The following is a 19,852-nucleotide window of genomic DNA, read 5'->3' on the forward strand; positions in this document are numbered from 1 at the left end:
CGAGGCCCCGCCCCCCGAGGGTATGTAAATGGAGGGGGCGTGGCCTTCCCGGCAGCCGCGATCACGTGGGGCGGCGGCGCTTCCGCAAGCGGCGGCGCGATCGTGTCGCCCCCCCCCGCCCCCGGTGCCACCGGGACCCCCCCGGTGTGTGTGTCCCCCCCCCCCCCGCCCGCCATGGAGGACGGTGAGTGTCGTGTCCCCCCCCCCCACTTATTGCGGGTGGTTCCCCCCCGTGACGTCAGGGGGGGGGGGCGCCGTCAGTAGGTTCCAGGGTTAACGCGGGGGGGGGGCGTTAAAAGGGGGGGGCGTTAAAAGGGGGGGGGCGTTAAAAGGGGGGGCGCGTTAAAAGGGGGGCGGCTCCTCAGGGAGGCCGAAGGGGCCCCCCCCGATGTGACACCCCCCCCTTTTTACCCCCCCCCCCCCCCCCCCCAGTGACCCCCCCGGATCTTCTGCCCTTCCTCCTGCAGCAGGACTGGGGTGCGCAGGGTGAGTGGGGGGGGTCCCCAGGGTGGGGGGGGGGTCCCCAGAGCACCCAGGGGTTTGGGGGGGGTCCTTAGGGTGGGGGGGGGGGGGCTCCCCAGGGCACCCAGGGGTTTGGTGGGGGGGGTCCTCAGGATGGGGGGGGGGCTCCCCAGAGCACCCAAGGGTGGGGGGGGTCCCCAGAGCACCCAGGGGTTTGGGGGGGGTCCCCTGGGGGGGGGGGGTCCCCAGGGCACCCAGGGGTTTGGGGGGGGGTCCTCAGGGTGGGGGGGGCCCCACAGGGCACCCAGGGGTTTGGGGGGGGTCCCCAGGGTGGGGGGGGGTCCCTAGGGCACCCAGGGGTTTGGGGGGGGTCCCCAGGGTGGGGGGGGTCCCCAGAGCACCCAGGGGCTTGGGGGGTCCTTAGGGTGGGGGGGGTCTCACATGGGTCCCCTGGGGTGGGGTGGGGGGTCTCACCTTGTGGGTGCCCAGGATGGGGGGGGGGGTCTCACCTGGGTGCCCAGGGTGGGGGGGGGGTCTCACCCATGGGTGCCCCCCAGAGGCGGGGGGGGGCGCCCCCTTCGTGGAGATCCTGGAGCAGCCGAAGGCGCGGGGGATGCGCTTCCGCTACAAGTGCGAGGGGCGCTCGGCCGGGAGCATCCCCGGGGAGCACAGCACCGACAGCACCAAGACCCACCCCACCATCCGCGTGAGTCCCAGTATAAACCAGTATAAACCAGTATAGACCAGTATAGACCAGTACCTGCCTGGGATCCCCCCCCGACCCCTCCCAGGGTCCCCCCAGTGCCCCACACTGCTCCCATCCCCGGGGAGCACAGCACCAACAGCACCAAGACCCACCCCACCATCCGCGTGAGTCCCCAGTATAAACCAGTATAGACCAGTGTAAACCAGTATAGACCAGTACGTGCCTGGGATCTCCCCCTGACCCCTCCCAGGGTCCCCCTGGCGCCCCACGCTGCTCCCATCCCCGGGGAGCACAGCACCGACAGCACCAAGACCCACCCCACCATCCGTGTGAGTCCCAGTATAGACCAGTATAGACCAGTATGGACCAGTATGGACCAGTATAAACCAGTATAAACCAGTATAAACCAGTATAGACCAGTACCTGCCTGGCATCCCCCCCCGACCCCTCCCAGGGTCCCCCTGGCGCCCCACGCTGCTCCCATCCCCGGGGAGCACAGCACCGACAGCACCAAGACCCACCCCACCATCCGCGTGAGTCCCAGTACAGACCAGTATAAACCAGTATAGACCAGTACCTGCTTGGCATCCCCCCCCGGCCCCTCCCGGGGTCCCCCTGGCGCCCCACGCTGCTCCCATCCCCAGGGAGCACAGCACCGACAGCACCAAGACCCACCCCACCATCCGCATGAGTCCCAGTATAGACCAGTATAGACCAGTATAGACCAGTATAGACCAGTATAGACCAGTACCTGCCTGGGATCCCACCCCGGCCCCTCCCGGGGTCCCCCTGGCGCCCCACGCTGCTCCCATCCCCGGGGAGCACAGCACCGACAGCACCAAGACCCACCCCACCATCCGCATGAGTCCCAGTATAGACCAGTATAGACCAATATAGACCAGTATAGACCAGTATAGAGCAGCATAGACCAGTATAAACCAGTGTAGACCAGTACCTGCGTGGCATCCCCTCCCAGCCCCTCCCAGGGTCCCCCTGGCGCCCCACGCTGCTCCCATCCCCGGGGAGCACAGCACCGACAGCACCAAGACCCACCCCACCATCAGCGTGAGTCCCCCAGTATAAACCAGTGTAGACCAGTATAAACCAGTATAAACCAGTATAAACCAGTATAAACCAGTATAAACCAGTATAGACCAGTATAGACCAGTACCTGCTTGGCATCCCCCCCCAGCCCCTCCCGGGGTCCCCCTGGCGCCCCACACTGCTCCCATCCCCAGGGAGCACAGAACCGACAGCACCAAGACCCACCCCACCATCCGCGTGAGTCCCAGTATAAACCAGTATAGACCAGTATAGACCAGTACCTGCCTGGGATCCCCCCCCGACCCCTCCCACGGTCCCCCCAGTGCCCCACGCTGCTCCCGTCCCCGGGGAGCACAGCACCAACAGCACCAAGACCCACCCCACCATCCGCGTGAGTCCCAGTATAAACCAGTATAGACCAGTATAAACCAGTATAGACCAGTACCTGCCTGGCATCCCCCCCCCGACCCCTCCCAGGGTCCCCCTGGTGCCCCACGCTGCTCCCATCCCCGGGGAGCACAGCACCGACAGCACCAAGAGCCACCCCACCATCCGCGTGAGTCCCAGTATAGACCAGTATAGACCAGTATAGACCAGTACGGACCAGTACGCACTGGTATTTGGCAGGGAAAGTTCTTGCTCTCTCCCATCACCCCCCTGATGCCCCCCCAGGTGCCCCCATCCCCAGCGCGCTCACCCCACACCCCACCCACCATCCCCCCCCCCCATCCCAGTCCAAACCAGTCCAAACCAGTCCAAACCAGTCGCTCTCCCGCGCCCAGGTGAACAACTACCGGGGCCCGGCGCGGGTGCGGGTGTCGCTGGTGACCAAGGACCCCCCCCACCGCGCCCACCCCCACGAGCTGGTGGGCAAGGACTGCCGCGACGGCTACTACGAGGCCGAGCTGCCCCCGGAGCGCAGCGTCCACAGGTGGGTGCCCCCCCCACCCATGGGTGCCCCCCCGGGTGCCCCCCCCACCCATGGGTGCCCCCCACAACCCCTGGGACTCCCCCTTACCCCTGGGTGCCCCTCCAGACCCCTGGGTACACCCCCAACCTCTGTGTGCCTCCCCCACCATGGGTGCCCCCCCCGGGTGCCCCCCCCTTCCCCCTGGGTGCCCCCCCCTTACCCCTGGGTGCCACCCCCACCCTTGGGTGCCTCCCCTGGGTGCCCCCCCCCACCCATGGGTGCCCCCCCCGGCACCCCCCCCCTTACCCCTGGGTGCCCCCCCCACCCTTGGGTGCCTCCCCTGGGTGCCACCCCCCACCCATGGGTGCCCTTCCAGACCCCTGGGTGCCCCCCCCCACCCTGGGTGCCCCCCCCCGGACCCCTCCCCACCATGGGTGCCCCCCCCAAGCCCCCCCCCCGACCCCTGGGTGCCCCCCCACCCATGGGACCCCCCAGCACCCCTGGGTGCCCCCCCAGATCCCCTGGGTGCCCCCCCCCACCCCTGGGTGCCCCCCCAGACCCCTGGGTGCCCCCCCCCCACCCCTGGGTGCCCCCCCTGAGACCCCTGGGTGCCCCCCCCCACACCCTTGGGTGCCCCCCCCACCCTTGGGTGCCTCCCCTGGGTGCCACCCCCCACCCCTGGGTGCCCCTCCAGACCCCTGGGTGCCCCCCCCACCATGGGTGCCCCCCCCTGGACCCCCTCCCGGACCCCTGGGTGCCCCCCCCACCCATGGGACCCCCCCCCTTGCCCCTGGGTGCCCCCCCCTTGCCCCTGGGTGCCCCCCCACCCATGGTACCCCCACAGCACCCCTGGGTGCCCCCCCCGACCCCTGGGTGCCCCCCCCCACCCATGGGTGCCCCCCCCCAGTTTCCAGAACTTGGGCATTCAGTGCGTGAAGAAGCGGGAGCTGGAGGCGGCCGTGGCCGAGCGGGTGCGGACCAATAACAACCCCTTCAACGGTAACTGGGAGCACTGGGAGCACTGGGAGGGGGGCTGGGGGGTACTGGGAGGGACTGGGGGTTACTGGGAGGGGGGCTGGGGGGTTACTGGGAGCACTGGGAGCACTGGGAGGGGGCTGGGGATGACTGGGAGGGGCTGGGGGTTACTGGGAGATGTGTTGAGGGGAGTACTGGGAGCACTGGGAGGTCACTCAGAGCACTAGTAGGTTACTGGAAGGTTACTGGGAGCACTGGGAGCTTTCTAGAGGTGGCAGGGAGGTTACTGGGGGTGCCGGGGGTGTTACTGGGAGGCACTGGGGGTTACTGGTGGGGCCCTGGGGGGGTTGCTGGGGGATCGCTGGGGGTGCGGGGTGTAACTGAGGGCTGTTACTGGGGATACTGGTGTTACTGGGAACACTGGGAGGTTACTGGGAAGTTCTAGAGGTGGCAGGGAGGTTACTGGGGGTGCCGGGGGTGTTACTGGGAGGCACTGGGGGTTACTGGTGGGGCCCTGGGGGGGCTGCTGGGGGGTCGCTGGGAGCGGGGGCTGTTACTGGGAGTTACTGGGAGTTACTGGGAGTTACTGGGAGTTACTGGGCGTTACTGGGGATACTGGTGTGCCTGGTAGCGTGAGCAGAGCAGTGTGAGGAGGTTACTGGGAGCACTAGGAGGTTACTGGTGGGGCCCTGGGGGGGTTGCTGGGGGGTGGCTGGGGGTGCAGACTGTTACTGGGTGTTACTGGGTGTTACTGGGGGTTACTGGGGGCTGTTACTGGGGCCACTGGTGTGACTGGCGTGTGCCCGGCAGTGCCGGCGGAGCAGCGCGGGGGCGAGTACGACCTGAGCGCGGTGCGCCTCTGCTTCCAGGTGTGGCTGCGGGGCCCCGGGGGGCTGCGGGCCCTGCCCCCCGCCCTCTCCCAGCCCGTCTACGACAACCGTGAGTCCCCCCCGGGACCCCCAACACCCCCCAGACCCCCCCCAGCCCCCAACACCCCCCCCGGGGCCCCCCAGAACCCCAACACCCCCCATCCCCCCAACACCCCCCCAACACCTCCCGAGCACCCCAGACCCCCCTGAGCACCCTCAGACCCCCCCCCTGAGCTCCCCCCGAGCCCCCCAACACCCCCCTGAGACCCCCAGACCCCCACAGCCCCCCCTGGGCCTCCCTGAGCCCCTCCCCAAGCCCCCCTGGACTCCGCAGACCCCCCCCAGCCCCCCCCGGGCCCCCACAGCCCCCCCAAGCCCCCCTGCACCCCTCTGAGCTGCCCCAGCCCCCCATACAGCCCCCCAGACCCCCCTGAGCCCCCCCCAGACCCCCAACACCCCCCAGACCCCCCTGAGTCCCTCTGAGCACCCCCAACACCCCCCTGAGCCCATCGAGACCCCCCTGAGCCCCCCACAACCCCCCAACACCCACTGAGCCCCCCCGGGCCCCCCAGCCCCCCCTGGGCCCCGACAGCCCCCCCAAGCTCCCCTGCACCCCTCTGAGCTGCCCCAGCCCCCCATAGACCCCCCCTGAGCCCCCCCCAGACCCCCCTGAGCCCCCCCCAGACCCCCCCCCCAGACCCCCAACACCCCCCAGACCCCCCTGAGTCCCTCCGGGTCCCCAGACCCCCCCCAGCCCCCCAACACCCCTCTGAGCCCATCGAGACCCCCCTGAGCCCCCCACAACCCCCCAACACCCACTGAGCCCCCCCGGTCCCCCCACACCCCCCTGAGTCCCCCACAGCCCCCCCAAGCTCCCCAACACCCCCCTGAGCCACCCAGACCCCCCCAGACCCCCCCCAGACCCCCCCGAGCACCCTCAGACCCCTCTGAGCCCACCCAGACCCCTCTGAGCCCCCCCACAGCCCCCCAACACCCTCCCCGAGCCCCCCCACAACCCCCCTGAGACCCCCAGACCCTCCCCAGCCCCCCAACACCCCCCTGAGTACCCTCAGACCCCTCTGAGCCCACCCAGACCCCCCTGAGTCCCCCCGGGCCCCCCCGAGCCCCCCAACACCCCTGAACCCTCCAACACCCCCCTGGGCCCCCCAGACCCCCCACAACCCCCCAACACCCCCCGAGCCCCCCAGACCCCCCCCAAACCCCCTGTGGCCCCTCCCACATGACCTTGTGTCACCCCACGTCACCCCCTGTGACCTCACGTGGCCCTGTGCCACCTTGTGTGACCCCATCTGACCCCCCCATGACCTTGTGCCACCCCCTGTGACCCCATGTAACCCTATGTGACCTTGTGCCACCCCCTGTGACCCCATGTAACCCCATGTGACCTTGTGCCACCCTGTGTGACCCCGTGTGACCTTGTGCCACCCTGTGTGACCCCATCTGACCCCCCATGACCTTGTGCCACCCCCTGTGACCCCATGTGACCTTGTGCCACCCTGTGTCACCCCATCTGACTCCTGTGACCCCATCTGACCCCGTGACCTTGTGCCACCCCCTGTGACCCCATGTAACCCCTCATGACCTTGTGCCACCCCCGTGACCCCATGTGACCTTGTGCCGCCCCGTGTGACCCCATGTAACCCCACATGACCCCATGCCACCCCTTGTGACCTCATCTGACCCCTCATGACCTTGTGCCACCCTGTGTGACCCCCCATGACCCCCCATGACCTTGTGCCACCTCCTGTGACCCCCATGACCTTGTGCCACCCCGTGTGACCCTATCTGACCCCCCATGACCTTGTGCTGCCCCCTGTGACCTCACCTGACCCTGTGCCACCCTGTGTGACCCCATGTGACCTTGTGCTACCCTGTGTGACCCCATCTGACTGCCATGACCTTGTGCCACCCTGTGTGACCCCCCCATGACCTCGTGCCACCCCCATGTCCCCCCCGTGTCCCCAGGTGCCCCCAGCACGGCCGAGCTGCGCATCTGCCGCGTGAACCGGAACTCGGGGAGCTGCCGGGGGGGGGACGAGATCTTCCTGCTCTGTGACAAGGTCCAGAAAGGTCAGCGCAGGGGGGGACCCCCTGGGTGCCCCCCCCGACCCCTGGGTGCCCCCCCTTCCCCCTGGGTGCCCCCCCGACCCCTGGCTGCCCCCCCTTCCCCCTGGGTGCCCCCCCGACCCCTGGGTGCCCCCCCTTACCCCTAGGTGCCCCCCTGGGTGCCCCCCTGACCCCCTGGGTGCCCTCCCTCCCCCCTGGGTGCCCCCCTGGGTGCCCCCTGACCCCCCCACCCCACAGAGGACATCGAGGTGCAGTTCTCGGCCGCGGGCTAGGAGGCGAAGGGGGGTGCCCCCGCTGACCCCGGGTGCCCCCCTTACCCCGTCTAGGTGCCCCCCTAAACCTCTGGGTGCCTATCAGCCACCTGGGGTGTCCCCCCTCCCCCCTGGGTGCCCCCCCTTCCCCCTGGGTGCCCCCCTGGGTGCCCCCTGACCCCCCCCACCCCACAGAGGACATCGAGGTGCAGTTCTCGGCCGCGGGCTGGGAGGCGAAGGGGGGTGCCCCTCCCTTCCCCCCGGGTGCCCCCCTTCCCCCTGGGTGCCCTCCCTTACCCCTGGGTGCCCCCCTTCCCCCATGTCCCCCTTCCCCCATGTCCCCCTTCCCCCATGCCCCCCTGACCCCTGGGTGCCCCTCTGGGTGCCCCCCCATATCCCCCTTACCCCTGGGTGTCCCCCTCACCCCCTGGGTGCCCTCCCTCCCCCTTGGGTGCCCCCCTGGGTGCCCCCCTGACCCCCTGGGTGCCCCCCTGACCCCAGGGTGCACCCGTCACCCCCTGGGTGCCCCCCTGGGTGCCCCCCCTTCCCCCCTGGGTGCCCCCCTGCCCCCCTGGGTCCCCCTGGATCCATGGGTGCCCTCCCTTCCCCCATGCCCCCCCCTCACCCCTTGGGTGCCCTCCCTCCCCCCTGAGTGCCCCCCTGAGTGCCCCCCTGACCCCCCTGGGTGCCCTCCCTTAGCCCTGGGTGCCCCCCTTCCCCCATGCCCCCCTTCCCCCATGCCCCCCTGACCCCTGGGTGCCCCCCTGACCCCAGGGTGCACCCGTCACCCCCTGGGTGCCCCCCTGGGTGCCCCCCTGACCCCCTGGGTGCCCCCCTGACCCCAGGGTGCCCCCCTGGGTGCCCTCCCTCCCCCCTGGGTGCCCCCCTGGGTGCCCCCCTGACCCCCTGGGTGCCCTCCCTCCCCCCTGGGTGCCCCCCCGGGTGCCCCCCTGACCCCAGGGTGCACCCGTCACCCCCTGGGTGCCCCCCTGACCCCCCCCCCTGCCCCCCCCCGCAGAGGACATCGAGGTGCGGTTCTCGGCCGAGGGCTGGGAGGCCAAGGGCTCCTTCGCGCAGGCCGACGTGCACCGCCAGGTGGCCATCGTGTTCCGCACGCCCCCGTTCCGCGAGCCGGCCCTGCGGCACCCCGTCACCGTGCGCATGCAGCTGCAGCGCCCGTCCGACCGCGAGCGCAGCGAGCCCCTCGACTTCCGCTACCTGCCCCACCACGGTACTGGGGGGGACTGGGAACTGGGCTGGGGGGTGCCCCTGGGTCCGTTATGGCACCTTGGGGTGCTGTTGGGCGTGCTCCTGGGTTCCCTTGGAACACCCTGGGTCCTTTATGGCACCTGAGGGTGCTCCCAGGGGTGCCCCTGGGAGCCTTGGGGTGCTGCTGGGGGTGCTCCTGGGTCCTTTATGGCACCTGGGCGTGCTCCTGGGTTCCCTTGAGCCACACCGGGGGTACTTCTGGGAGCCTTGGGGTGCTCCCCAGGGTGCTTCTGGGTCCCCTGGGACACCCTGGGGTGTGCCTGGGAGCCTTGGGATGCTCCCAGGGGTGCTCCTGGGACCCTTGAGGTGCTCTTGGGTCCTTTATGGCACCTGGGGGTGCTCCCGGGGGTGCCCCTGGGTCCCCTTGGGGCACCCCAAGGTCATGCCTGGGTCCTTTGGGGCACCCTGGGGGTGTGCCTGGGTCCCCCTGGGACATGCCTGGCTCCCCTTGGGGCACCCTGGGCCCTTTTTGGCACTCTGGGGTGTGCCTGGGAGCTTTGGGGTGCTCCTGGGGGTACTCCTGGGTCCTTTATGGCACCTGGGGGTGCCCCTGGGAGCCATGGGGTGCTCCTGGGGTTGCACCTGGGTCCTTTATGGCACCTTGGGGTGCCCCCAGGGGTGCCCCTGGGTCCGTTATGGCACTTGGGGGTGCCCCCAGGGGTGCCCCTGGGTCCGTTATGGCACCTGGGGGTGCTCCCAGGGGTGCCCCTGGAAGCCTTGGGGTGCTCCCAGGTCCTTTATGGCACCTGGGGGTGGTGCTGGGAGCCTTGGGGTGCTGCTGGGGGTGCCCCTGGGAGCCTTGGGGTGCTCCCGGGTCCTTTATGGCACTCGGGGGTGCCCCCAGGGGTGCCCCTGGGACCTTTATGGTACCTTGGGGTGCTGCTGGGGGTGCCCCTGGGAGCCTTGGGGTGCTCCCGGGTCCTTTATGGCACCTGGGGGGGCCCCCAGGGGTGCCCCTGGGTCCTTTATGGCACCTTGGGGTGCTGCTGGGGGTGCCCCTGGGAGCCTTGGGGTGCTCCCAGGTCCTTTATGGCACCTGGGGGGGCCCCCAGGGGTGCCCCTGGGTCCTTTATGGCACCTGGGGGTGGTGCTGGGACCTGGGGGGGCTCCTGGGGGTGCCCCTGGGAGCCTTGGGGTGCCCCTGGGTCCTTTATGGCACCCGGGGGTGGTGCTGGGACCCGGGGGTGCTGCTGGGGGTGCTCCTGGGAGCCTTGGGGTGATCTCGGGTCCTTTGAGGCACCTTTGAGGCACTGGGGTGTGCCTGGGACCCTTGGGGTGCTCCTGGGGGTGCTCCCAGGTCCTTTATGGCACCTGGGGGTGCTCCCAGGGGTGCCCCTGGGAGCCTTGGGGTGCTCCCGGGTCCTTTATGGAACTTGGGGGTGCCCCCAGGGGTGCCCCTGGGTCCTTTATGGCACCTTGGGGTGCTGCTGGGGGTGCCCCTGGGAGCCTTGGGGTGCCCCTGAGTCCCCTGGGGCACCCTGAAGTTATGCCTGGGTCCTTTGGGGCACCCTGGGCTGTGCCTGGGGGCCTTGGGGTGCTTCTGGGGGTGCTCCTGGGTCCTTTATGGCACCTGTGGGTGCTGCTGGGACCCTTGGGGTGCTCCCAGGGGTGCCCCTGGGTCCCTTTGGGACACCCCGAGGTCATGCCTGGGTCCTTTGGGGCACCCTGGGGGTGTGCCGGGGTCCTCTTGGGGCGCTTCTGGGTCCCTGGGGTCACTAGTGTGACTGGGGTTACTGGAGGGGTGACTGGGAGGTGACTGGGGGTTACTGGGGGTGACTGGGAGATAACTGGGGGTTACCGGGAGGTGACTGGGGGTTACTGGTGCAGGGGACCTGCAGTGCATCGAGGAGAAGCGCAAGCGCACCCGGGACACCTTCCGCTCCTTCGTCCAGCGCAGCCCCCTGCCCGGTGCGGGGGGGGGGGCCCTGGGGGGGGATAATGGGGGTCCCAGGAGGGTATTTGTGGTCACAGGGGGGGGTCCTGGGGGGGTAGTGGGGGCCCTGGGGTGTATTTGGGGTCCCTGGGGGGTATTGGGGGGGGTATTGGGGACCTGGGGGGGTATTGGGGTCCCTGGGGGGGTATTGGGGGGGGTATTGGGGGTCCCTGGGGTGTATTGGGGGTCCCTGCGGGGGGGGGTATGGGGGTCCCTGCGGGGGGGGTATTGGGGTCCCTGGGGGGGGTATTAGGGGTCCCTGGGGGGGTATTAGGGTCCCTGGGGGGGTATTGGGGGGGCTCTGGGGGTGTATTGGGGGCCCTGGGGTGTATTGGGGGTCCCTGGGGGCGGTATTGGGGTCCCTGGGGGGGGTATTAGGGTCCCTGGGAGGGTATTGGGGGGGCTCTGGGGGGGTATTGGGGGCCCTGGGGTGTATTGGGGGTCCCTGGGGGTGTTATTGGGGGCCCTGGGGGGTATTTGGGGTCCCTGGGGGGGTTATTGGGGTCCCTGACAATGCCCCCCCCCCCATTTACCCCCTCCAGGCCCGGTGCCCCCCGAGCCCCGGCCCCCCCGGCGCATCGCGGTGCCCTCGCGGCCCCCCCCGGCCCCGCAGCCCCCCGCCAGCATGGGTGAGCCTGGGGGGGGGGGGCAAATGGGGGGGGGGGGGGGGGCAAATAAGGGGGTGGGGGTAAATTGGGGGGGCAAATAAAGGGGTAGGGGTAAATGGGGGGCAAAGAGGAGGGGGGGGTAAATGGGGGGGCAAAGAGGAGGGGGGGGTAAATGGGGGGGCAAAGAGGGGGTGGGGGTAAATTGGGGGGGTCAAAGAGGGGGTGGGGGTAAATGGGGGGGGCAAAGAGGAGGTGGGGGTAAATTGGGGGGGTAAAAAGGGGGTGGGGGTAAATTGGGGGGGCAAAGAGGGTGTGGGGGTAAATTGGGGGGGCAAAGAGAGGGTGGGGGTAAATTGGGGGGGGCAAATAAGGGATGGGGGGGGCCGAAAGGGGGAGGGGGAAAGGGGGGGTTGGGGGGCAATTTGGGGGGGTTGGAGGCAATTTGCGGGGGTTGGGGGCAAATGGGGGGGTTGGGGGCAATTGGGGGGGTTGGGGGCAAATGGGGGGGGTCGAGCCCCTCCCTCACCCCTTCCCCCCCCTCCCCCAGCCCCCCCCTTCTCCTTCGGGGGCCCGGGGGGGCTCTTGGGGGGTCCCCCCCCCCCCGAGGCGGAGCCCCTGGCCGAGGCGCTGCTGCAGCTGCAGTTCGAGGAGGGGCCCCCCCGGGGGGGGGGGGGGGGGGGGGGGGGGGGGGGGGGGGGGGGGGGGGGTCGCCCCCCCGTTGGATCTGGGGGCGCTGCTGGGGGACCCCCCGTTCCCCCCCCTCGACACCATCAACGTCGCCGACGTCCAGCGGTTGTTGGGCCCCCCCGACCCCCCCCCGCCCTTCGGGGACCCCCCCCCACCCTTCGGGGACCCCCCCCACCCTGATTTCGGAGGGGGGGTGGGTGCTGACGGCGGGGGGGTCCCCCCGGATTTCGCCCCCCCCCCCATGCTGATGTCGTACCCCGAGGCCATCGCCCGCCTGGTGCAGAGTCAGCCCCCGGGGGGGGGGCGCGGAAACTGGGGGGGGGCCCCAGTTAGGGGGGGGGCCTGAACTGGGAGGGGGACCCGATGTAGGCGGGGGGGGGGCCCCCCCCGAGGACTCGCTGCCCTCCCTGGGGGACTTGGACTTCAGCACCTTCCTCAGCCAGTTCCCCTCCTCCTAACTGGGAGGGACTGGGGGGGCTACTGGGAGTCACTGGGAGGCTTCTAGGGGGGGCTGGGGGGCTGCTGGGAGGCTTGGGGGAGGTTGGGAGGCTACTGGGAGTCACTGGGAGGCTTCTAGGGGGGGCTGGGAGGGTTGGGGGGCTACTGGGAGGCTTCTAGGGGGCACTGGGAGGGTTGGGGGGCTACTGGGAGGCTTCTAGGGGGAACTGGGGCGGCTACTGGGAGGCTTGGGGGGAGGTTGGGGGGCTGCTGGGAGTTACTGGGAGGCTTCTGGGGGGGCTGGGAGGGTTGGGGGGCTACTGGGAGGCTTTAGGGGGGTCTGGGGGGCTACTGGGAGTCACTGGGAGGATTTAGGGGGCACTGGGAAGGTTGGGGGGCTACTAGGAGTCACTGGGAGGCTTCTAGGGGGTCTGGGGGGCTACTGGGAGGCTTTTAGGGGGGCTACTGGGAGTTACTGGGAGGCTTTTAGGGAGCACTGGGGGGGTTGGAGGGCTGCTGCAAGGCTTCTAGGGGTTACTGGTGGGTTATTGGGAGTCACTGGGAGGCTTCTGGGCATCTGGGTGGTTACTGGGAGGCTTCTGGGAGGCACTGGGAGGCTTCTAGGGGCTACTGGGAGGCTTCTGGGGGTTACTGGGAGGCACTGCGAAGCACTGGGAGGCGTTTAGGAGGCACTGGGGGGCTACTGGGAGGCATTGGGAGGCTTCTAGGAGGAGCTGGGAGTGACTGGAGGCTACTGGGAATTACTGGGAGGCTTCTAGGTGGAATGGCGCAGTTCTAAGCTACTGGGAGCTACTGGGTGGTAACTGGGAGTCACTGGGAAGCAACTGAGTGGCTACTGGGTGTCACTGGAAGTTGGTGAGGGGTCCTAAGGGGGACTGGGAGTTACTGGGAAGTTACTGGGAAGCCCTGAGGGGCTACTGGGAGTGTCCCGAGGGACCAGTGGGAGCTACTGGGCGTGACTGGGAGCTACTGGGGACCATGGGACTGCAACTGGGAGCTACTGGGAGGATACTGGGGGGGTCGCTGGGAGTCCCCGGGGGTCTTGCCCTCCCCATTGGCTGCCGCCCCTTAACCCCGCCCTCTGGGGTGCTGCAGCCAATGGGAACACGGCTGCCCCTCCCCCTGCACCAGCATTAACCCCGCCCCCCCGGAACCAAAGTGCCTTTGGGGGGAGGGGCCGGAAGCCCCGCCCCCGCCCCGCCCCCACCCCAATAAACGGTCCAAGGCGAGAATGAGCTTTGATTGACAGCGCGGGGGGGGGGGCGGGGCCAGCAGGGGGCGGGGCCTGGGCTGGGGGCGTGGCCAAGGCCGGGGGCGTGGCCATTGCGGGGAGGTGGGGTCTGGGCTGGGGGCGGGGCCAATGCGGGGGGCGGGGTCAGGGCTGCGGGGGCGTGGCCAAGGCGGGGGGCGGGGTCAGGGCGGAGGGGGCGTGGCCGGGGCGGGGTCTGGGCGGAGGGGGCGTGGCCAAGGCCGGGGAGGCGGGGGTCAGGGCTGAGGGGGCGTGGCCATTGGGGAGGCGGGGTCTGGGCTCGGAGGGGCGTGGCCATTGGTGGAGGCGGGGTCAGGGCTGGGGAGGGCGTGGCCACGGCCGGGGGGGCGGGGTCAGGGCTGCGGGGGCGTGGCCATTGCTGGGGCGGGGTCTGGGGGGGCGTGGCTCGGCAGGAGGCGGAGCCGGGGGAAGCCGGAAGGGGGCGGTGCCGAGCCCTGCGCCTACCGGAAGAGGCGTGGCTTCGTCCCGGAAGGGGCGGGGCGGGCCGGGTGCAGGCCGCGGCGGTAGCGGAGCGGGCCCGGGGCGGGCGGAGGCGGCGGCGGGAGCGGCCGGGAGCGGCCCAGCGGGGCCGGGCCGGGCCCGAGCGGGATCCAGCGGGGCCGGGGCCGGGGCGATGCCGAGCAAGAAGAAGAAATACAACGCGCGGTTCCCGCCGGTGAGCGGGGAGGGCCGGGCCCGGGGGGGGGGGGGTGGCGTCACCATGGCAACGGGGAGGGGCGGGGCCTCCTTGGGGCGGGGCCTGAGGGGGGTCTTGCCCCACACAGGGGGTGATGGCCGCCGGGGGCGTGGCCTCGGGGAGGGGGCGGGGCTTGTGGGAGTGGGCGGGGCTTGTGGGAGTGGGCGGGGCTTGTGGGAGTGGGCGGGGTTTGTGGGCGGGGCTCACCGGCCTTTCCAGGCCCAGGTGAAGGGATGGAGCCGGGGGGGGGCGTGGCCTAAGGGAGGGGCGGAGCTTGAGGGGGCGGGGCCTGTGCGCAGGGGGCGGGGCTTGTGCTCCTTTCTAGACAGGTGATAGGATGGAGCTGGGGGTGTGGTCTCGGGGGGTGGGCGGGGTTTGTGGGAGTGCCCGGGGTTTGTGCGCGGGGGCGTGGCCTGTGCGCAGGGGGCGGGGCTTGTCCTTTCCAGACAGGTGATAGGATGGAGCAGGGGGTGTGGCCTCGGGTAGGGGGGCGTGGCTTCGGGGGCGTGGTCTCTGGGTGGGCGTGGCTTGTTCGGAGTGGGCGTGGCCTGTGCGGGGCCAGGGGCGTGTTCCCCCTTCCCAGCCCCAGGTGAGACAATGGGGTTGGGGGCGTGGCCTCGGGTTGGGGGGGGTGGGGTTATGGAGTGGGTGTGGCTTCTTTGGGGGCGTGGCCTCGGGGGGGCGTGGCCGTGCCTCAGTTTCCCCCTCTGCCCGCAGGCGCGGATCAAGAAGATCATGCAGACGGACGAGGAGATCGGGAAGGTGGCGGCCGCCGTCCCCGTCATCATCTGTATCCGCCCGGGCGCCCCCGGGGTCCCTGGGGTCCCCCCACCCCTGGGTCCCCCCCACCCCTGGGTCCCCCCACCCCTGGGTCCCCCCACCCCAGACTCCTGCGTGCCCCCAGTGTCCCCCCCACCCCACATACCTGGGTGCCCCCACTCCACACCCCTGGGTCCACCTGGGGTCCCCCCCACCCCACACCCCTGGGTTACCCCGGTGTCCCCCCACCCCACACCCCTGGGTCCCCCCACCCCAGACCCCTGGGTCCCTCTGGGGTCCCCCCCACCCCAAATATCTGGGTCCCCCCACCCCAGACCCCTGGGTCCCCCCAGTGTCCCCCCACCCCACACCCCTGGGTCCCTCGGGTTCCCCCACCCCAAATACGTGGGTACCCCCTCCCCCGGGGTCCCCCCCACCCCACATACCTGGATCCCCCCACCCCAGACCCCTGGGTCCCCCCGTGGTCCCCCCACCCCACACCCCTGGGTCTCCCCAGTGTCCCCCCACCCCACATACCTGGGTCCCCCCACCCCAGACCCCTGGGGTCCCCCCCACCCCACATACCTGGGTGCCCCTGGGGTCCCCCCCACCCCAGACCCCCTGGGTCCCCCCAGTGTCCCCCCCACCCCACATACCTGGGTCCCTCCTTGGCCACCCGATTTTCCCCAGGCCTTGGGCAGCGCTGGGTCCCACGGTGTATGGAGGAGGGGGGGGGGTTGGGGTGCCCCGACCACCTGGGTGCCCCAGGGGCTGGGTGGGGGGGTGGGGGGTGCCCCCCCCCGGGTCCGTGGGGGTCCTTAGCGGCGCAGCGCGGGCGCTGGAGCTGTTCCTGGAGTCGCTGCTGCGCAAAGCGTGTCACGTCACCCAGTCCCGCAACGCCAAGACCATGACCACGTCCCACCTGTGAGTACTGGGTGCCTGGGTGCCCCCCCGGACCCCTGTGTGCCCCCCTGGACCCCTGTGTGCCCCCCTGGATCCCTGTGTGCCCCCCTGGATCCCTGGGTGCCCCCCTGGACCCCTGCGTGCCCCCCTAGATCCCTGGGTGCCCCCCTGGACCCCTGCGTGCCCCCCTGGATCCCTGCGTGCCCCCCTGGATCCCTGGGTGCCTCCCTGGACCCCCTACATGCCCCCCTGGATCCCTGGGTGCCCCCCTGGCCCCCTGCGTGCCCCCCCGGACCCCTGGGTGCCCCCCTGGATCCCTGGGTGCCCCCCCGGACCCCTGCGTGCCCCCCCGGACCCCTGCGTGCCCCCCTGGATCCCTCCGTGCCCCCCTGGACCCCCTACATGCCCCCCTGGATCCCTGGGTGCCCCCCCTGGATCCCTGGGTGCCCCCCCGGACCCCTGGGTGCCCCCCTGGATCCCTGGGTGCCCCCCTGGCCCCCTGCGTGCCCCCCCGGACCCCTGGGTGCGCCCCCGGACCCCTGGGTGCCCCCCGGACCCCTGCATGCCCCCCTGGACCCCTGGGTGCCCCCCTGGATCCCTGGGTGCCCCCCCGGACCCCTGGGTGCCCCCCCAGCTGCCTGGGTCCCCTTTGGGAGGGTGCAAAAGGGTCCCTTAGATACCTGGGGCCCCTTTGGGGGTGGGTGGGGGTCCTCTGGGTCCCCCTTTGGGGGTGGGGCAGGGTCCCGCAGACACCTGGGTGCCCTTTGGGGGTGGGTGGGGGTCCCCTTGGGAAGGGTCCCCTGCACTCTTGGGTGCCCTGTGTAGTCCCTGCCTCAGTTTACCTGCTCCCACCACCAAAGGCTTATAGAAGAAATGGGTGCTGGAGGCGGGGCTTAGGAGGGGTGGGTGGGGCTTGTGGGTGGGTGGGGCTTATGGGTGGGGCTTGTGGGTGGGTGTGGCCCGCTGAGGCCCCGCCCCCCGCCCCAGGAAGCAATGCATCGAGCTGGAGCAGCAGTTCGACTTCCTCAAGGATTTGGTGGCCACCGTGCCCGACATGCAGGGGGAGGGCGAGGAGCCCCACGGCGAGGGCGACCGGGGACCCCGAAGGTGGGCCAGACCCCTGGGTGCCCCCCCCGGACCCCTGGGTGCCCCCCCAGACCCCTGGGTGCCCCCCCCCAGACCCCTGGGTGCCCCCCCTGGACCCCTGGCTGCCCCCCTGACACCAGGGGACCCAATGTGGGTGCCACAGGGGTTTAGGAGGGGGTGGCACCAGGATACCTGGGTGCTCAGAAGACGGGGTGGGGGGGGTCCCCTGGACCCCTGGGTGCCCCCCCTGGACCCCTGGGTGCCCCCCCTGGACCCCTGGGTGCCCCCCTGACACCAGGGGACCCAATGTGGGTGCTTCAGGGGTATAGGAGAGGGTGACACTGGGATACCTGGGTCCTCAGGAGACGGGGTGAGGGGGGGTCCCCTGGACGCCTGGGTGCCCCCCCAGATGCCTGAGTGCCCCCCCAGATGCCTGGGTGACCCCCCTGACCCCTGGGTGACCCCCCTGGACCCCTGGGTGCCCCCCCCAGCACAGGGGCTCCTGATGTGGGTGCCACAGGGGTTTAGGAGGCGGTGACACCAGGATACCTGGGTGCTCAGGAAATGGGGTTGGGGGGTTCTGGGGTGTGTGGGGGGGTCCCCTGGACCCCTGGGTGCCCCCCTGGACCCCTGGGTGCCCCCCCAGACTCCTGGGTGCCCCCCCCGGACCCCTGGGTGCTCAGGTAACAAGGGGGGAGGTTCTGGGGTGCTGGGGGGTGTCCTCTGAACACCTTGGGTGCCCCCTGACACCTGGGGTCCTGCTGTGGGTGCTGATGGGGTGGGGGCGTCACCCAGGTACCTGGGTCAGCTGGGAATGGGGTGGGGGGGGGTTATGGGGTGGGGGGGGTCCCTGAAGACATGGGTGCCTGACGGGGGGTGGGGTGGGGGGGTCTGTTGCAGGGGTCGCCGCCCGGGCGCTGGCAGGAAGAACGGGGGTCCCGGGGCGAAGGGGAAGGACCCCAAACAGTCGGGGACGGACTCGGAGCAGGAGGTGGGGGCGTGGGGTGGGGGGGGGGGCAGCACCCAGACCCCTGGGTCCCCTTGGGGGGGGGTGGGGGGAGGTGGGGGGGAGTGCCTGGGCCCCTGGGGGGTGGAATTAGGGTCCCTTTAGGGGTGGGGGGGGTCCTTTTAGGGGTGTCTGTGTGCCCTGGGGGGGGGGATTGGGGTCCCTTTGGGGGGGGGGCATAAGGGGGGTCCTGTTGGAGTGGGGGGGGCAGCACCCAGACACTTGGGTCCCCTTGTGGGGGGGGTGGGGGGAGGTGGGGGGGTGCCTGGGCCCCTGGGGGGTGGAATTAGGGTCCCTTGGGGGTGGGGGGGGTCCTTTTAGGGGTGTCTGTGTCCCCTGGGGGGGGGATTGGGGTCCCTTTGGGGGTGGGGGGGGGGCATAAGGGGGGTCCTGTTGGGGGGGGTCCCCAGACACCCGTGTCCCCTCTCTGTCATCGTGTCCCCCCCCCCAGGAGGACTCTGAGGACAGCGACAGCGACGGGGAGGAGGAGACGCCGCAGCCCCCCCCCGCCCGCCCCCCCCTCAATTTCACCAGGTATCGGCCCCCCAAAGGTGGGGTCCCTTTGGGGTGGGGGGGGGGCACCCCTGTGTGCCTTTAGGGTGGGGGGGACACCCCAAAACCTGTGTCTTTGGTGGGGGGGGGCAGTTGGGTGTAGCCCCCCCCCCCACCAGACACCTCCGCTCCTTTTGGGGTGGGGGGCACCCAGTGGGTGGGGGCACCCAGTTGCTTGTGTCCCTTGGGGGGGGGGGGGGGCATTAATTAGGGACCCCCCCAGACTCGTGGATGCCTCCTGGGGGGTGTTGGGGGGGGGTGTGAAGCGATACCCCCCCCCCAGGGTCCCCTGACCCCCCTCCCACAGCCCCGCGGTGCCCTTCGCGCCGCTGGGACCCCCCGCGCTCCCGGGGGGGCTCCCGGGGGGGCTCCCCCCAGCCCCCGGCCCCCCCCGCGCCCCCGAGGAAGAGGAGGAGGATGAAGACTACGACTCCTAGCGCCCCCCCACCCCCCCCCGTGCTGGATTTTTGCCCATTTTCCCACGATTTCAACCCATTTCGGGGCCGGGCGCCACCTCCCAGTAGGGGCTTACTGGGAGCACTGGGGGAGCCCCCCCCCAACCCCGTACTGGTGCACGGGGGGGGCTCAGCCCTGGGTGCCCTTTTGGGGGGGGGGGGGGGGGGGGGGGGGTTGGTTTTGGGGCCGTTTGGTGGCTTTTAACGAGTCGGGGGGTTTTGTATCGGCTCAATAAAGATCCCGTTTCCGTACGTTGGGGTGTCCCCTCCCCCCCCCGCACCCCTGGGTGCCCCCCCCGGACCCCTGGGTGCCCCCTCCTCACCCCTGCGACCCCCCCAAACTCCTGGGTGCCCCCCCCAGACCCCTGGGTGCCCTTCAGACCCCTGGGACCCCCCAGACCCCTGGGTGCCCCCCCCCCTGGAATCCTGGGTGCCCCCTGCACCCCTGGGACCCCCCCAAACTCCTGGATGCCCCCCCCGGACCCCTGGGTGCCCCCCAGACCCCTGGGACCCCCCAGACCCCTGGGACCTCCCAGACCCCTGGGTGCCCCCCCCCGGACCCCTGGGTGCCCTCCAGACCCCTGGGAACCCCCAGACCCCTGTGTGCCCCCCCCCGCACCCCTGGGTACCCCCCTGGACCCCTGAGTGCCTCCCTGGACCCCTGGGTGCCCCCCAGACCCCTGGGAACCTCCCGCACTCCTAGCTGGACCCCTGGGACCCCCCCAAACTTTTGGGTGCCCCCCCTCACCCCTGGGTGCCCCCCGGACCCCTGGGATCCCCCAGGCCCCTGGGTGCCTCCCCAGACCCTTGGGACCCCCCCAAACTCCTGGGTGCCCCCCTGGACCCCTGAGTCCTCCCCCGCACCCTGGGTGCCCCCCCGGACT

At 71.1% G+C, this 19,852-nt stretch overlaps 2 protein-coding genes across 2 annotated transcripts; both read left to right on the top strand.

The window, feature by feature from the left end:
• The first annotated feature begins 36 nt into the window (after window positions 1–36).
• On the top strand, window positions 37–12,307 carry LOC137677497 (transcription factor p65-like). The gene is given in 13 exon segments (XM_068424797.1): window positions 37–184; window positions 433–486; window positions 1,020–1,168; window positions 2,995–3,143; window positions 4,030–4,121; window positions 4,908–5,036; window positions 6,953–7,057; window positions 8,324–8,536; window positions 10,402–10,482; window positions 11,050–11,136; window positions 11,663–11,778; window positions 11,780–12,097; window positions 12,099–12,307. Coding segments are annotated over 13 exon segments (1,665 nt in total). The 5' UTR covers window positions 37–174; the 3' UTR covers window positions 12,261–12,307.
• A 1,744-nt stretch (window positions 12,308–14,051) lies between these two features.
• On the top strand, window positions 14,052–19,220 carry DRAP1 (DR1 associated protein 1). The gene is made up of 7 exons (XM_068424794.1): window positions 14,052–14,186; window positions 14,925–14,997; window positions 15,797–15,890; window positions 16,857–16,976; window positions 17,856–17,946; window positions 18,413–18,495; window positions 18,821–19,220. Exons 1-7 carry the CDS (start codon window positions 14,145–14,147, stop codon window positions 18,948–18,950), a joined length of 633 nt encoding a protein of 210 aa, XP_068280895.1. The 5' UTR covers window positions 14,052–14,144; the 3' UTR covers window positions 18,951–19,220.
• The last annotated feature ends 632 nt before the right edge of the window (window positions 19,221–19,852 follow it).

Source organism: Nyctibius grandis, unplaced genomic scaffold (assembly GCF_013368605.1).
Source record: "Nyctibius grandis isolate bNycGra1 unplaced genomic scaffold, bNycGra1.pri scaffold_81_arrow_ctg1, whole genome shotgun sequence".
Classification (NCBI taxonomy): domain Eukaryota; kingdom Metazoa; phylum Chordata; class Aves; order Nyctibiiformes; family Nyctibiidae; genus Nyctibius; species Nyctibius grandis.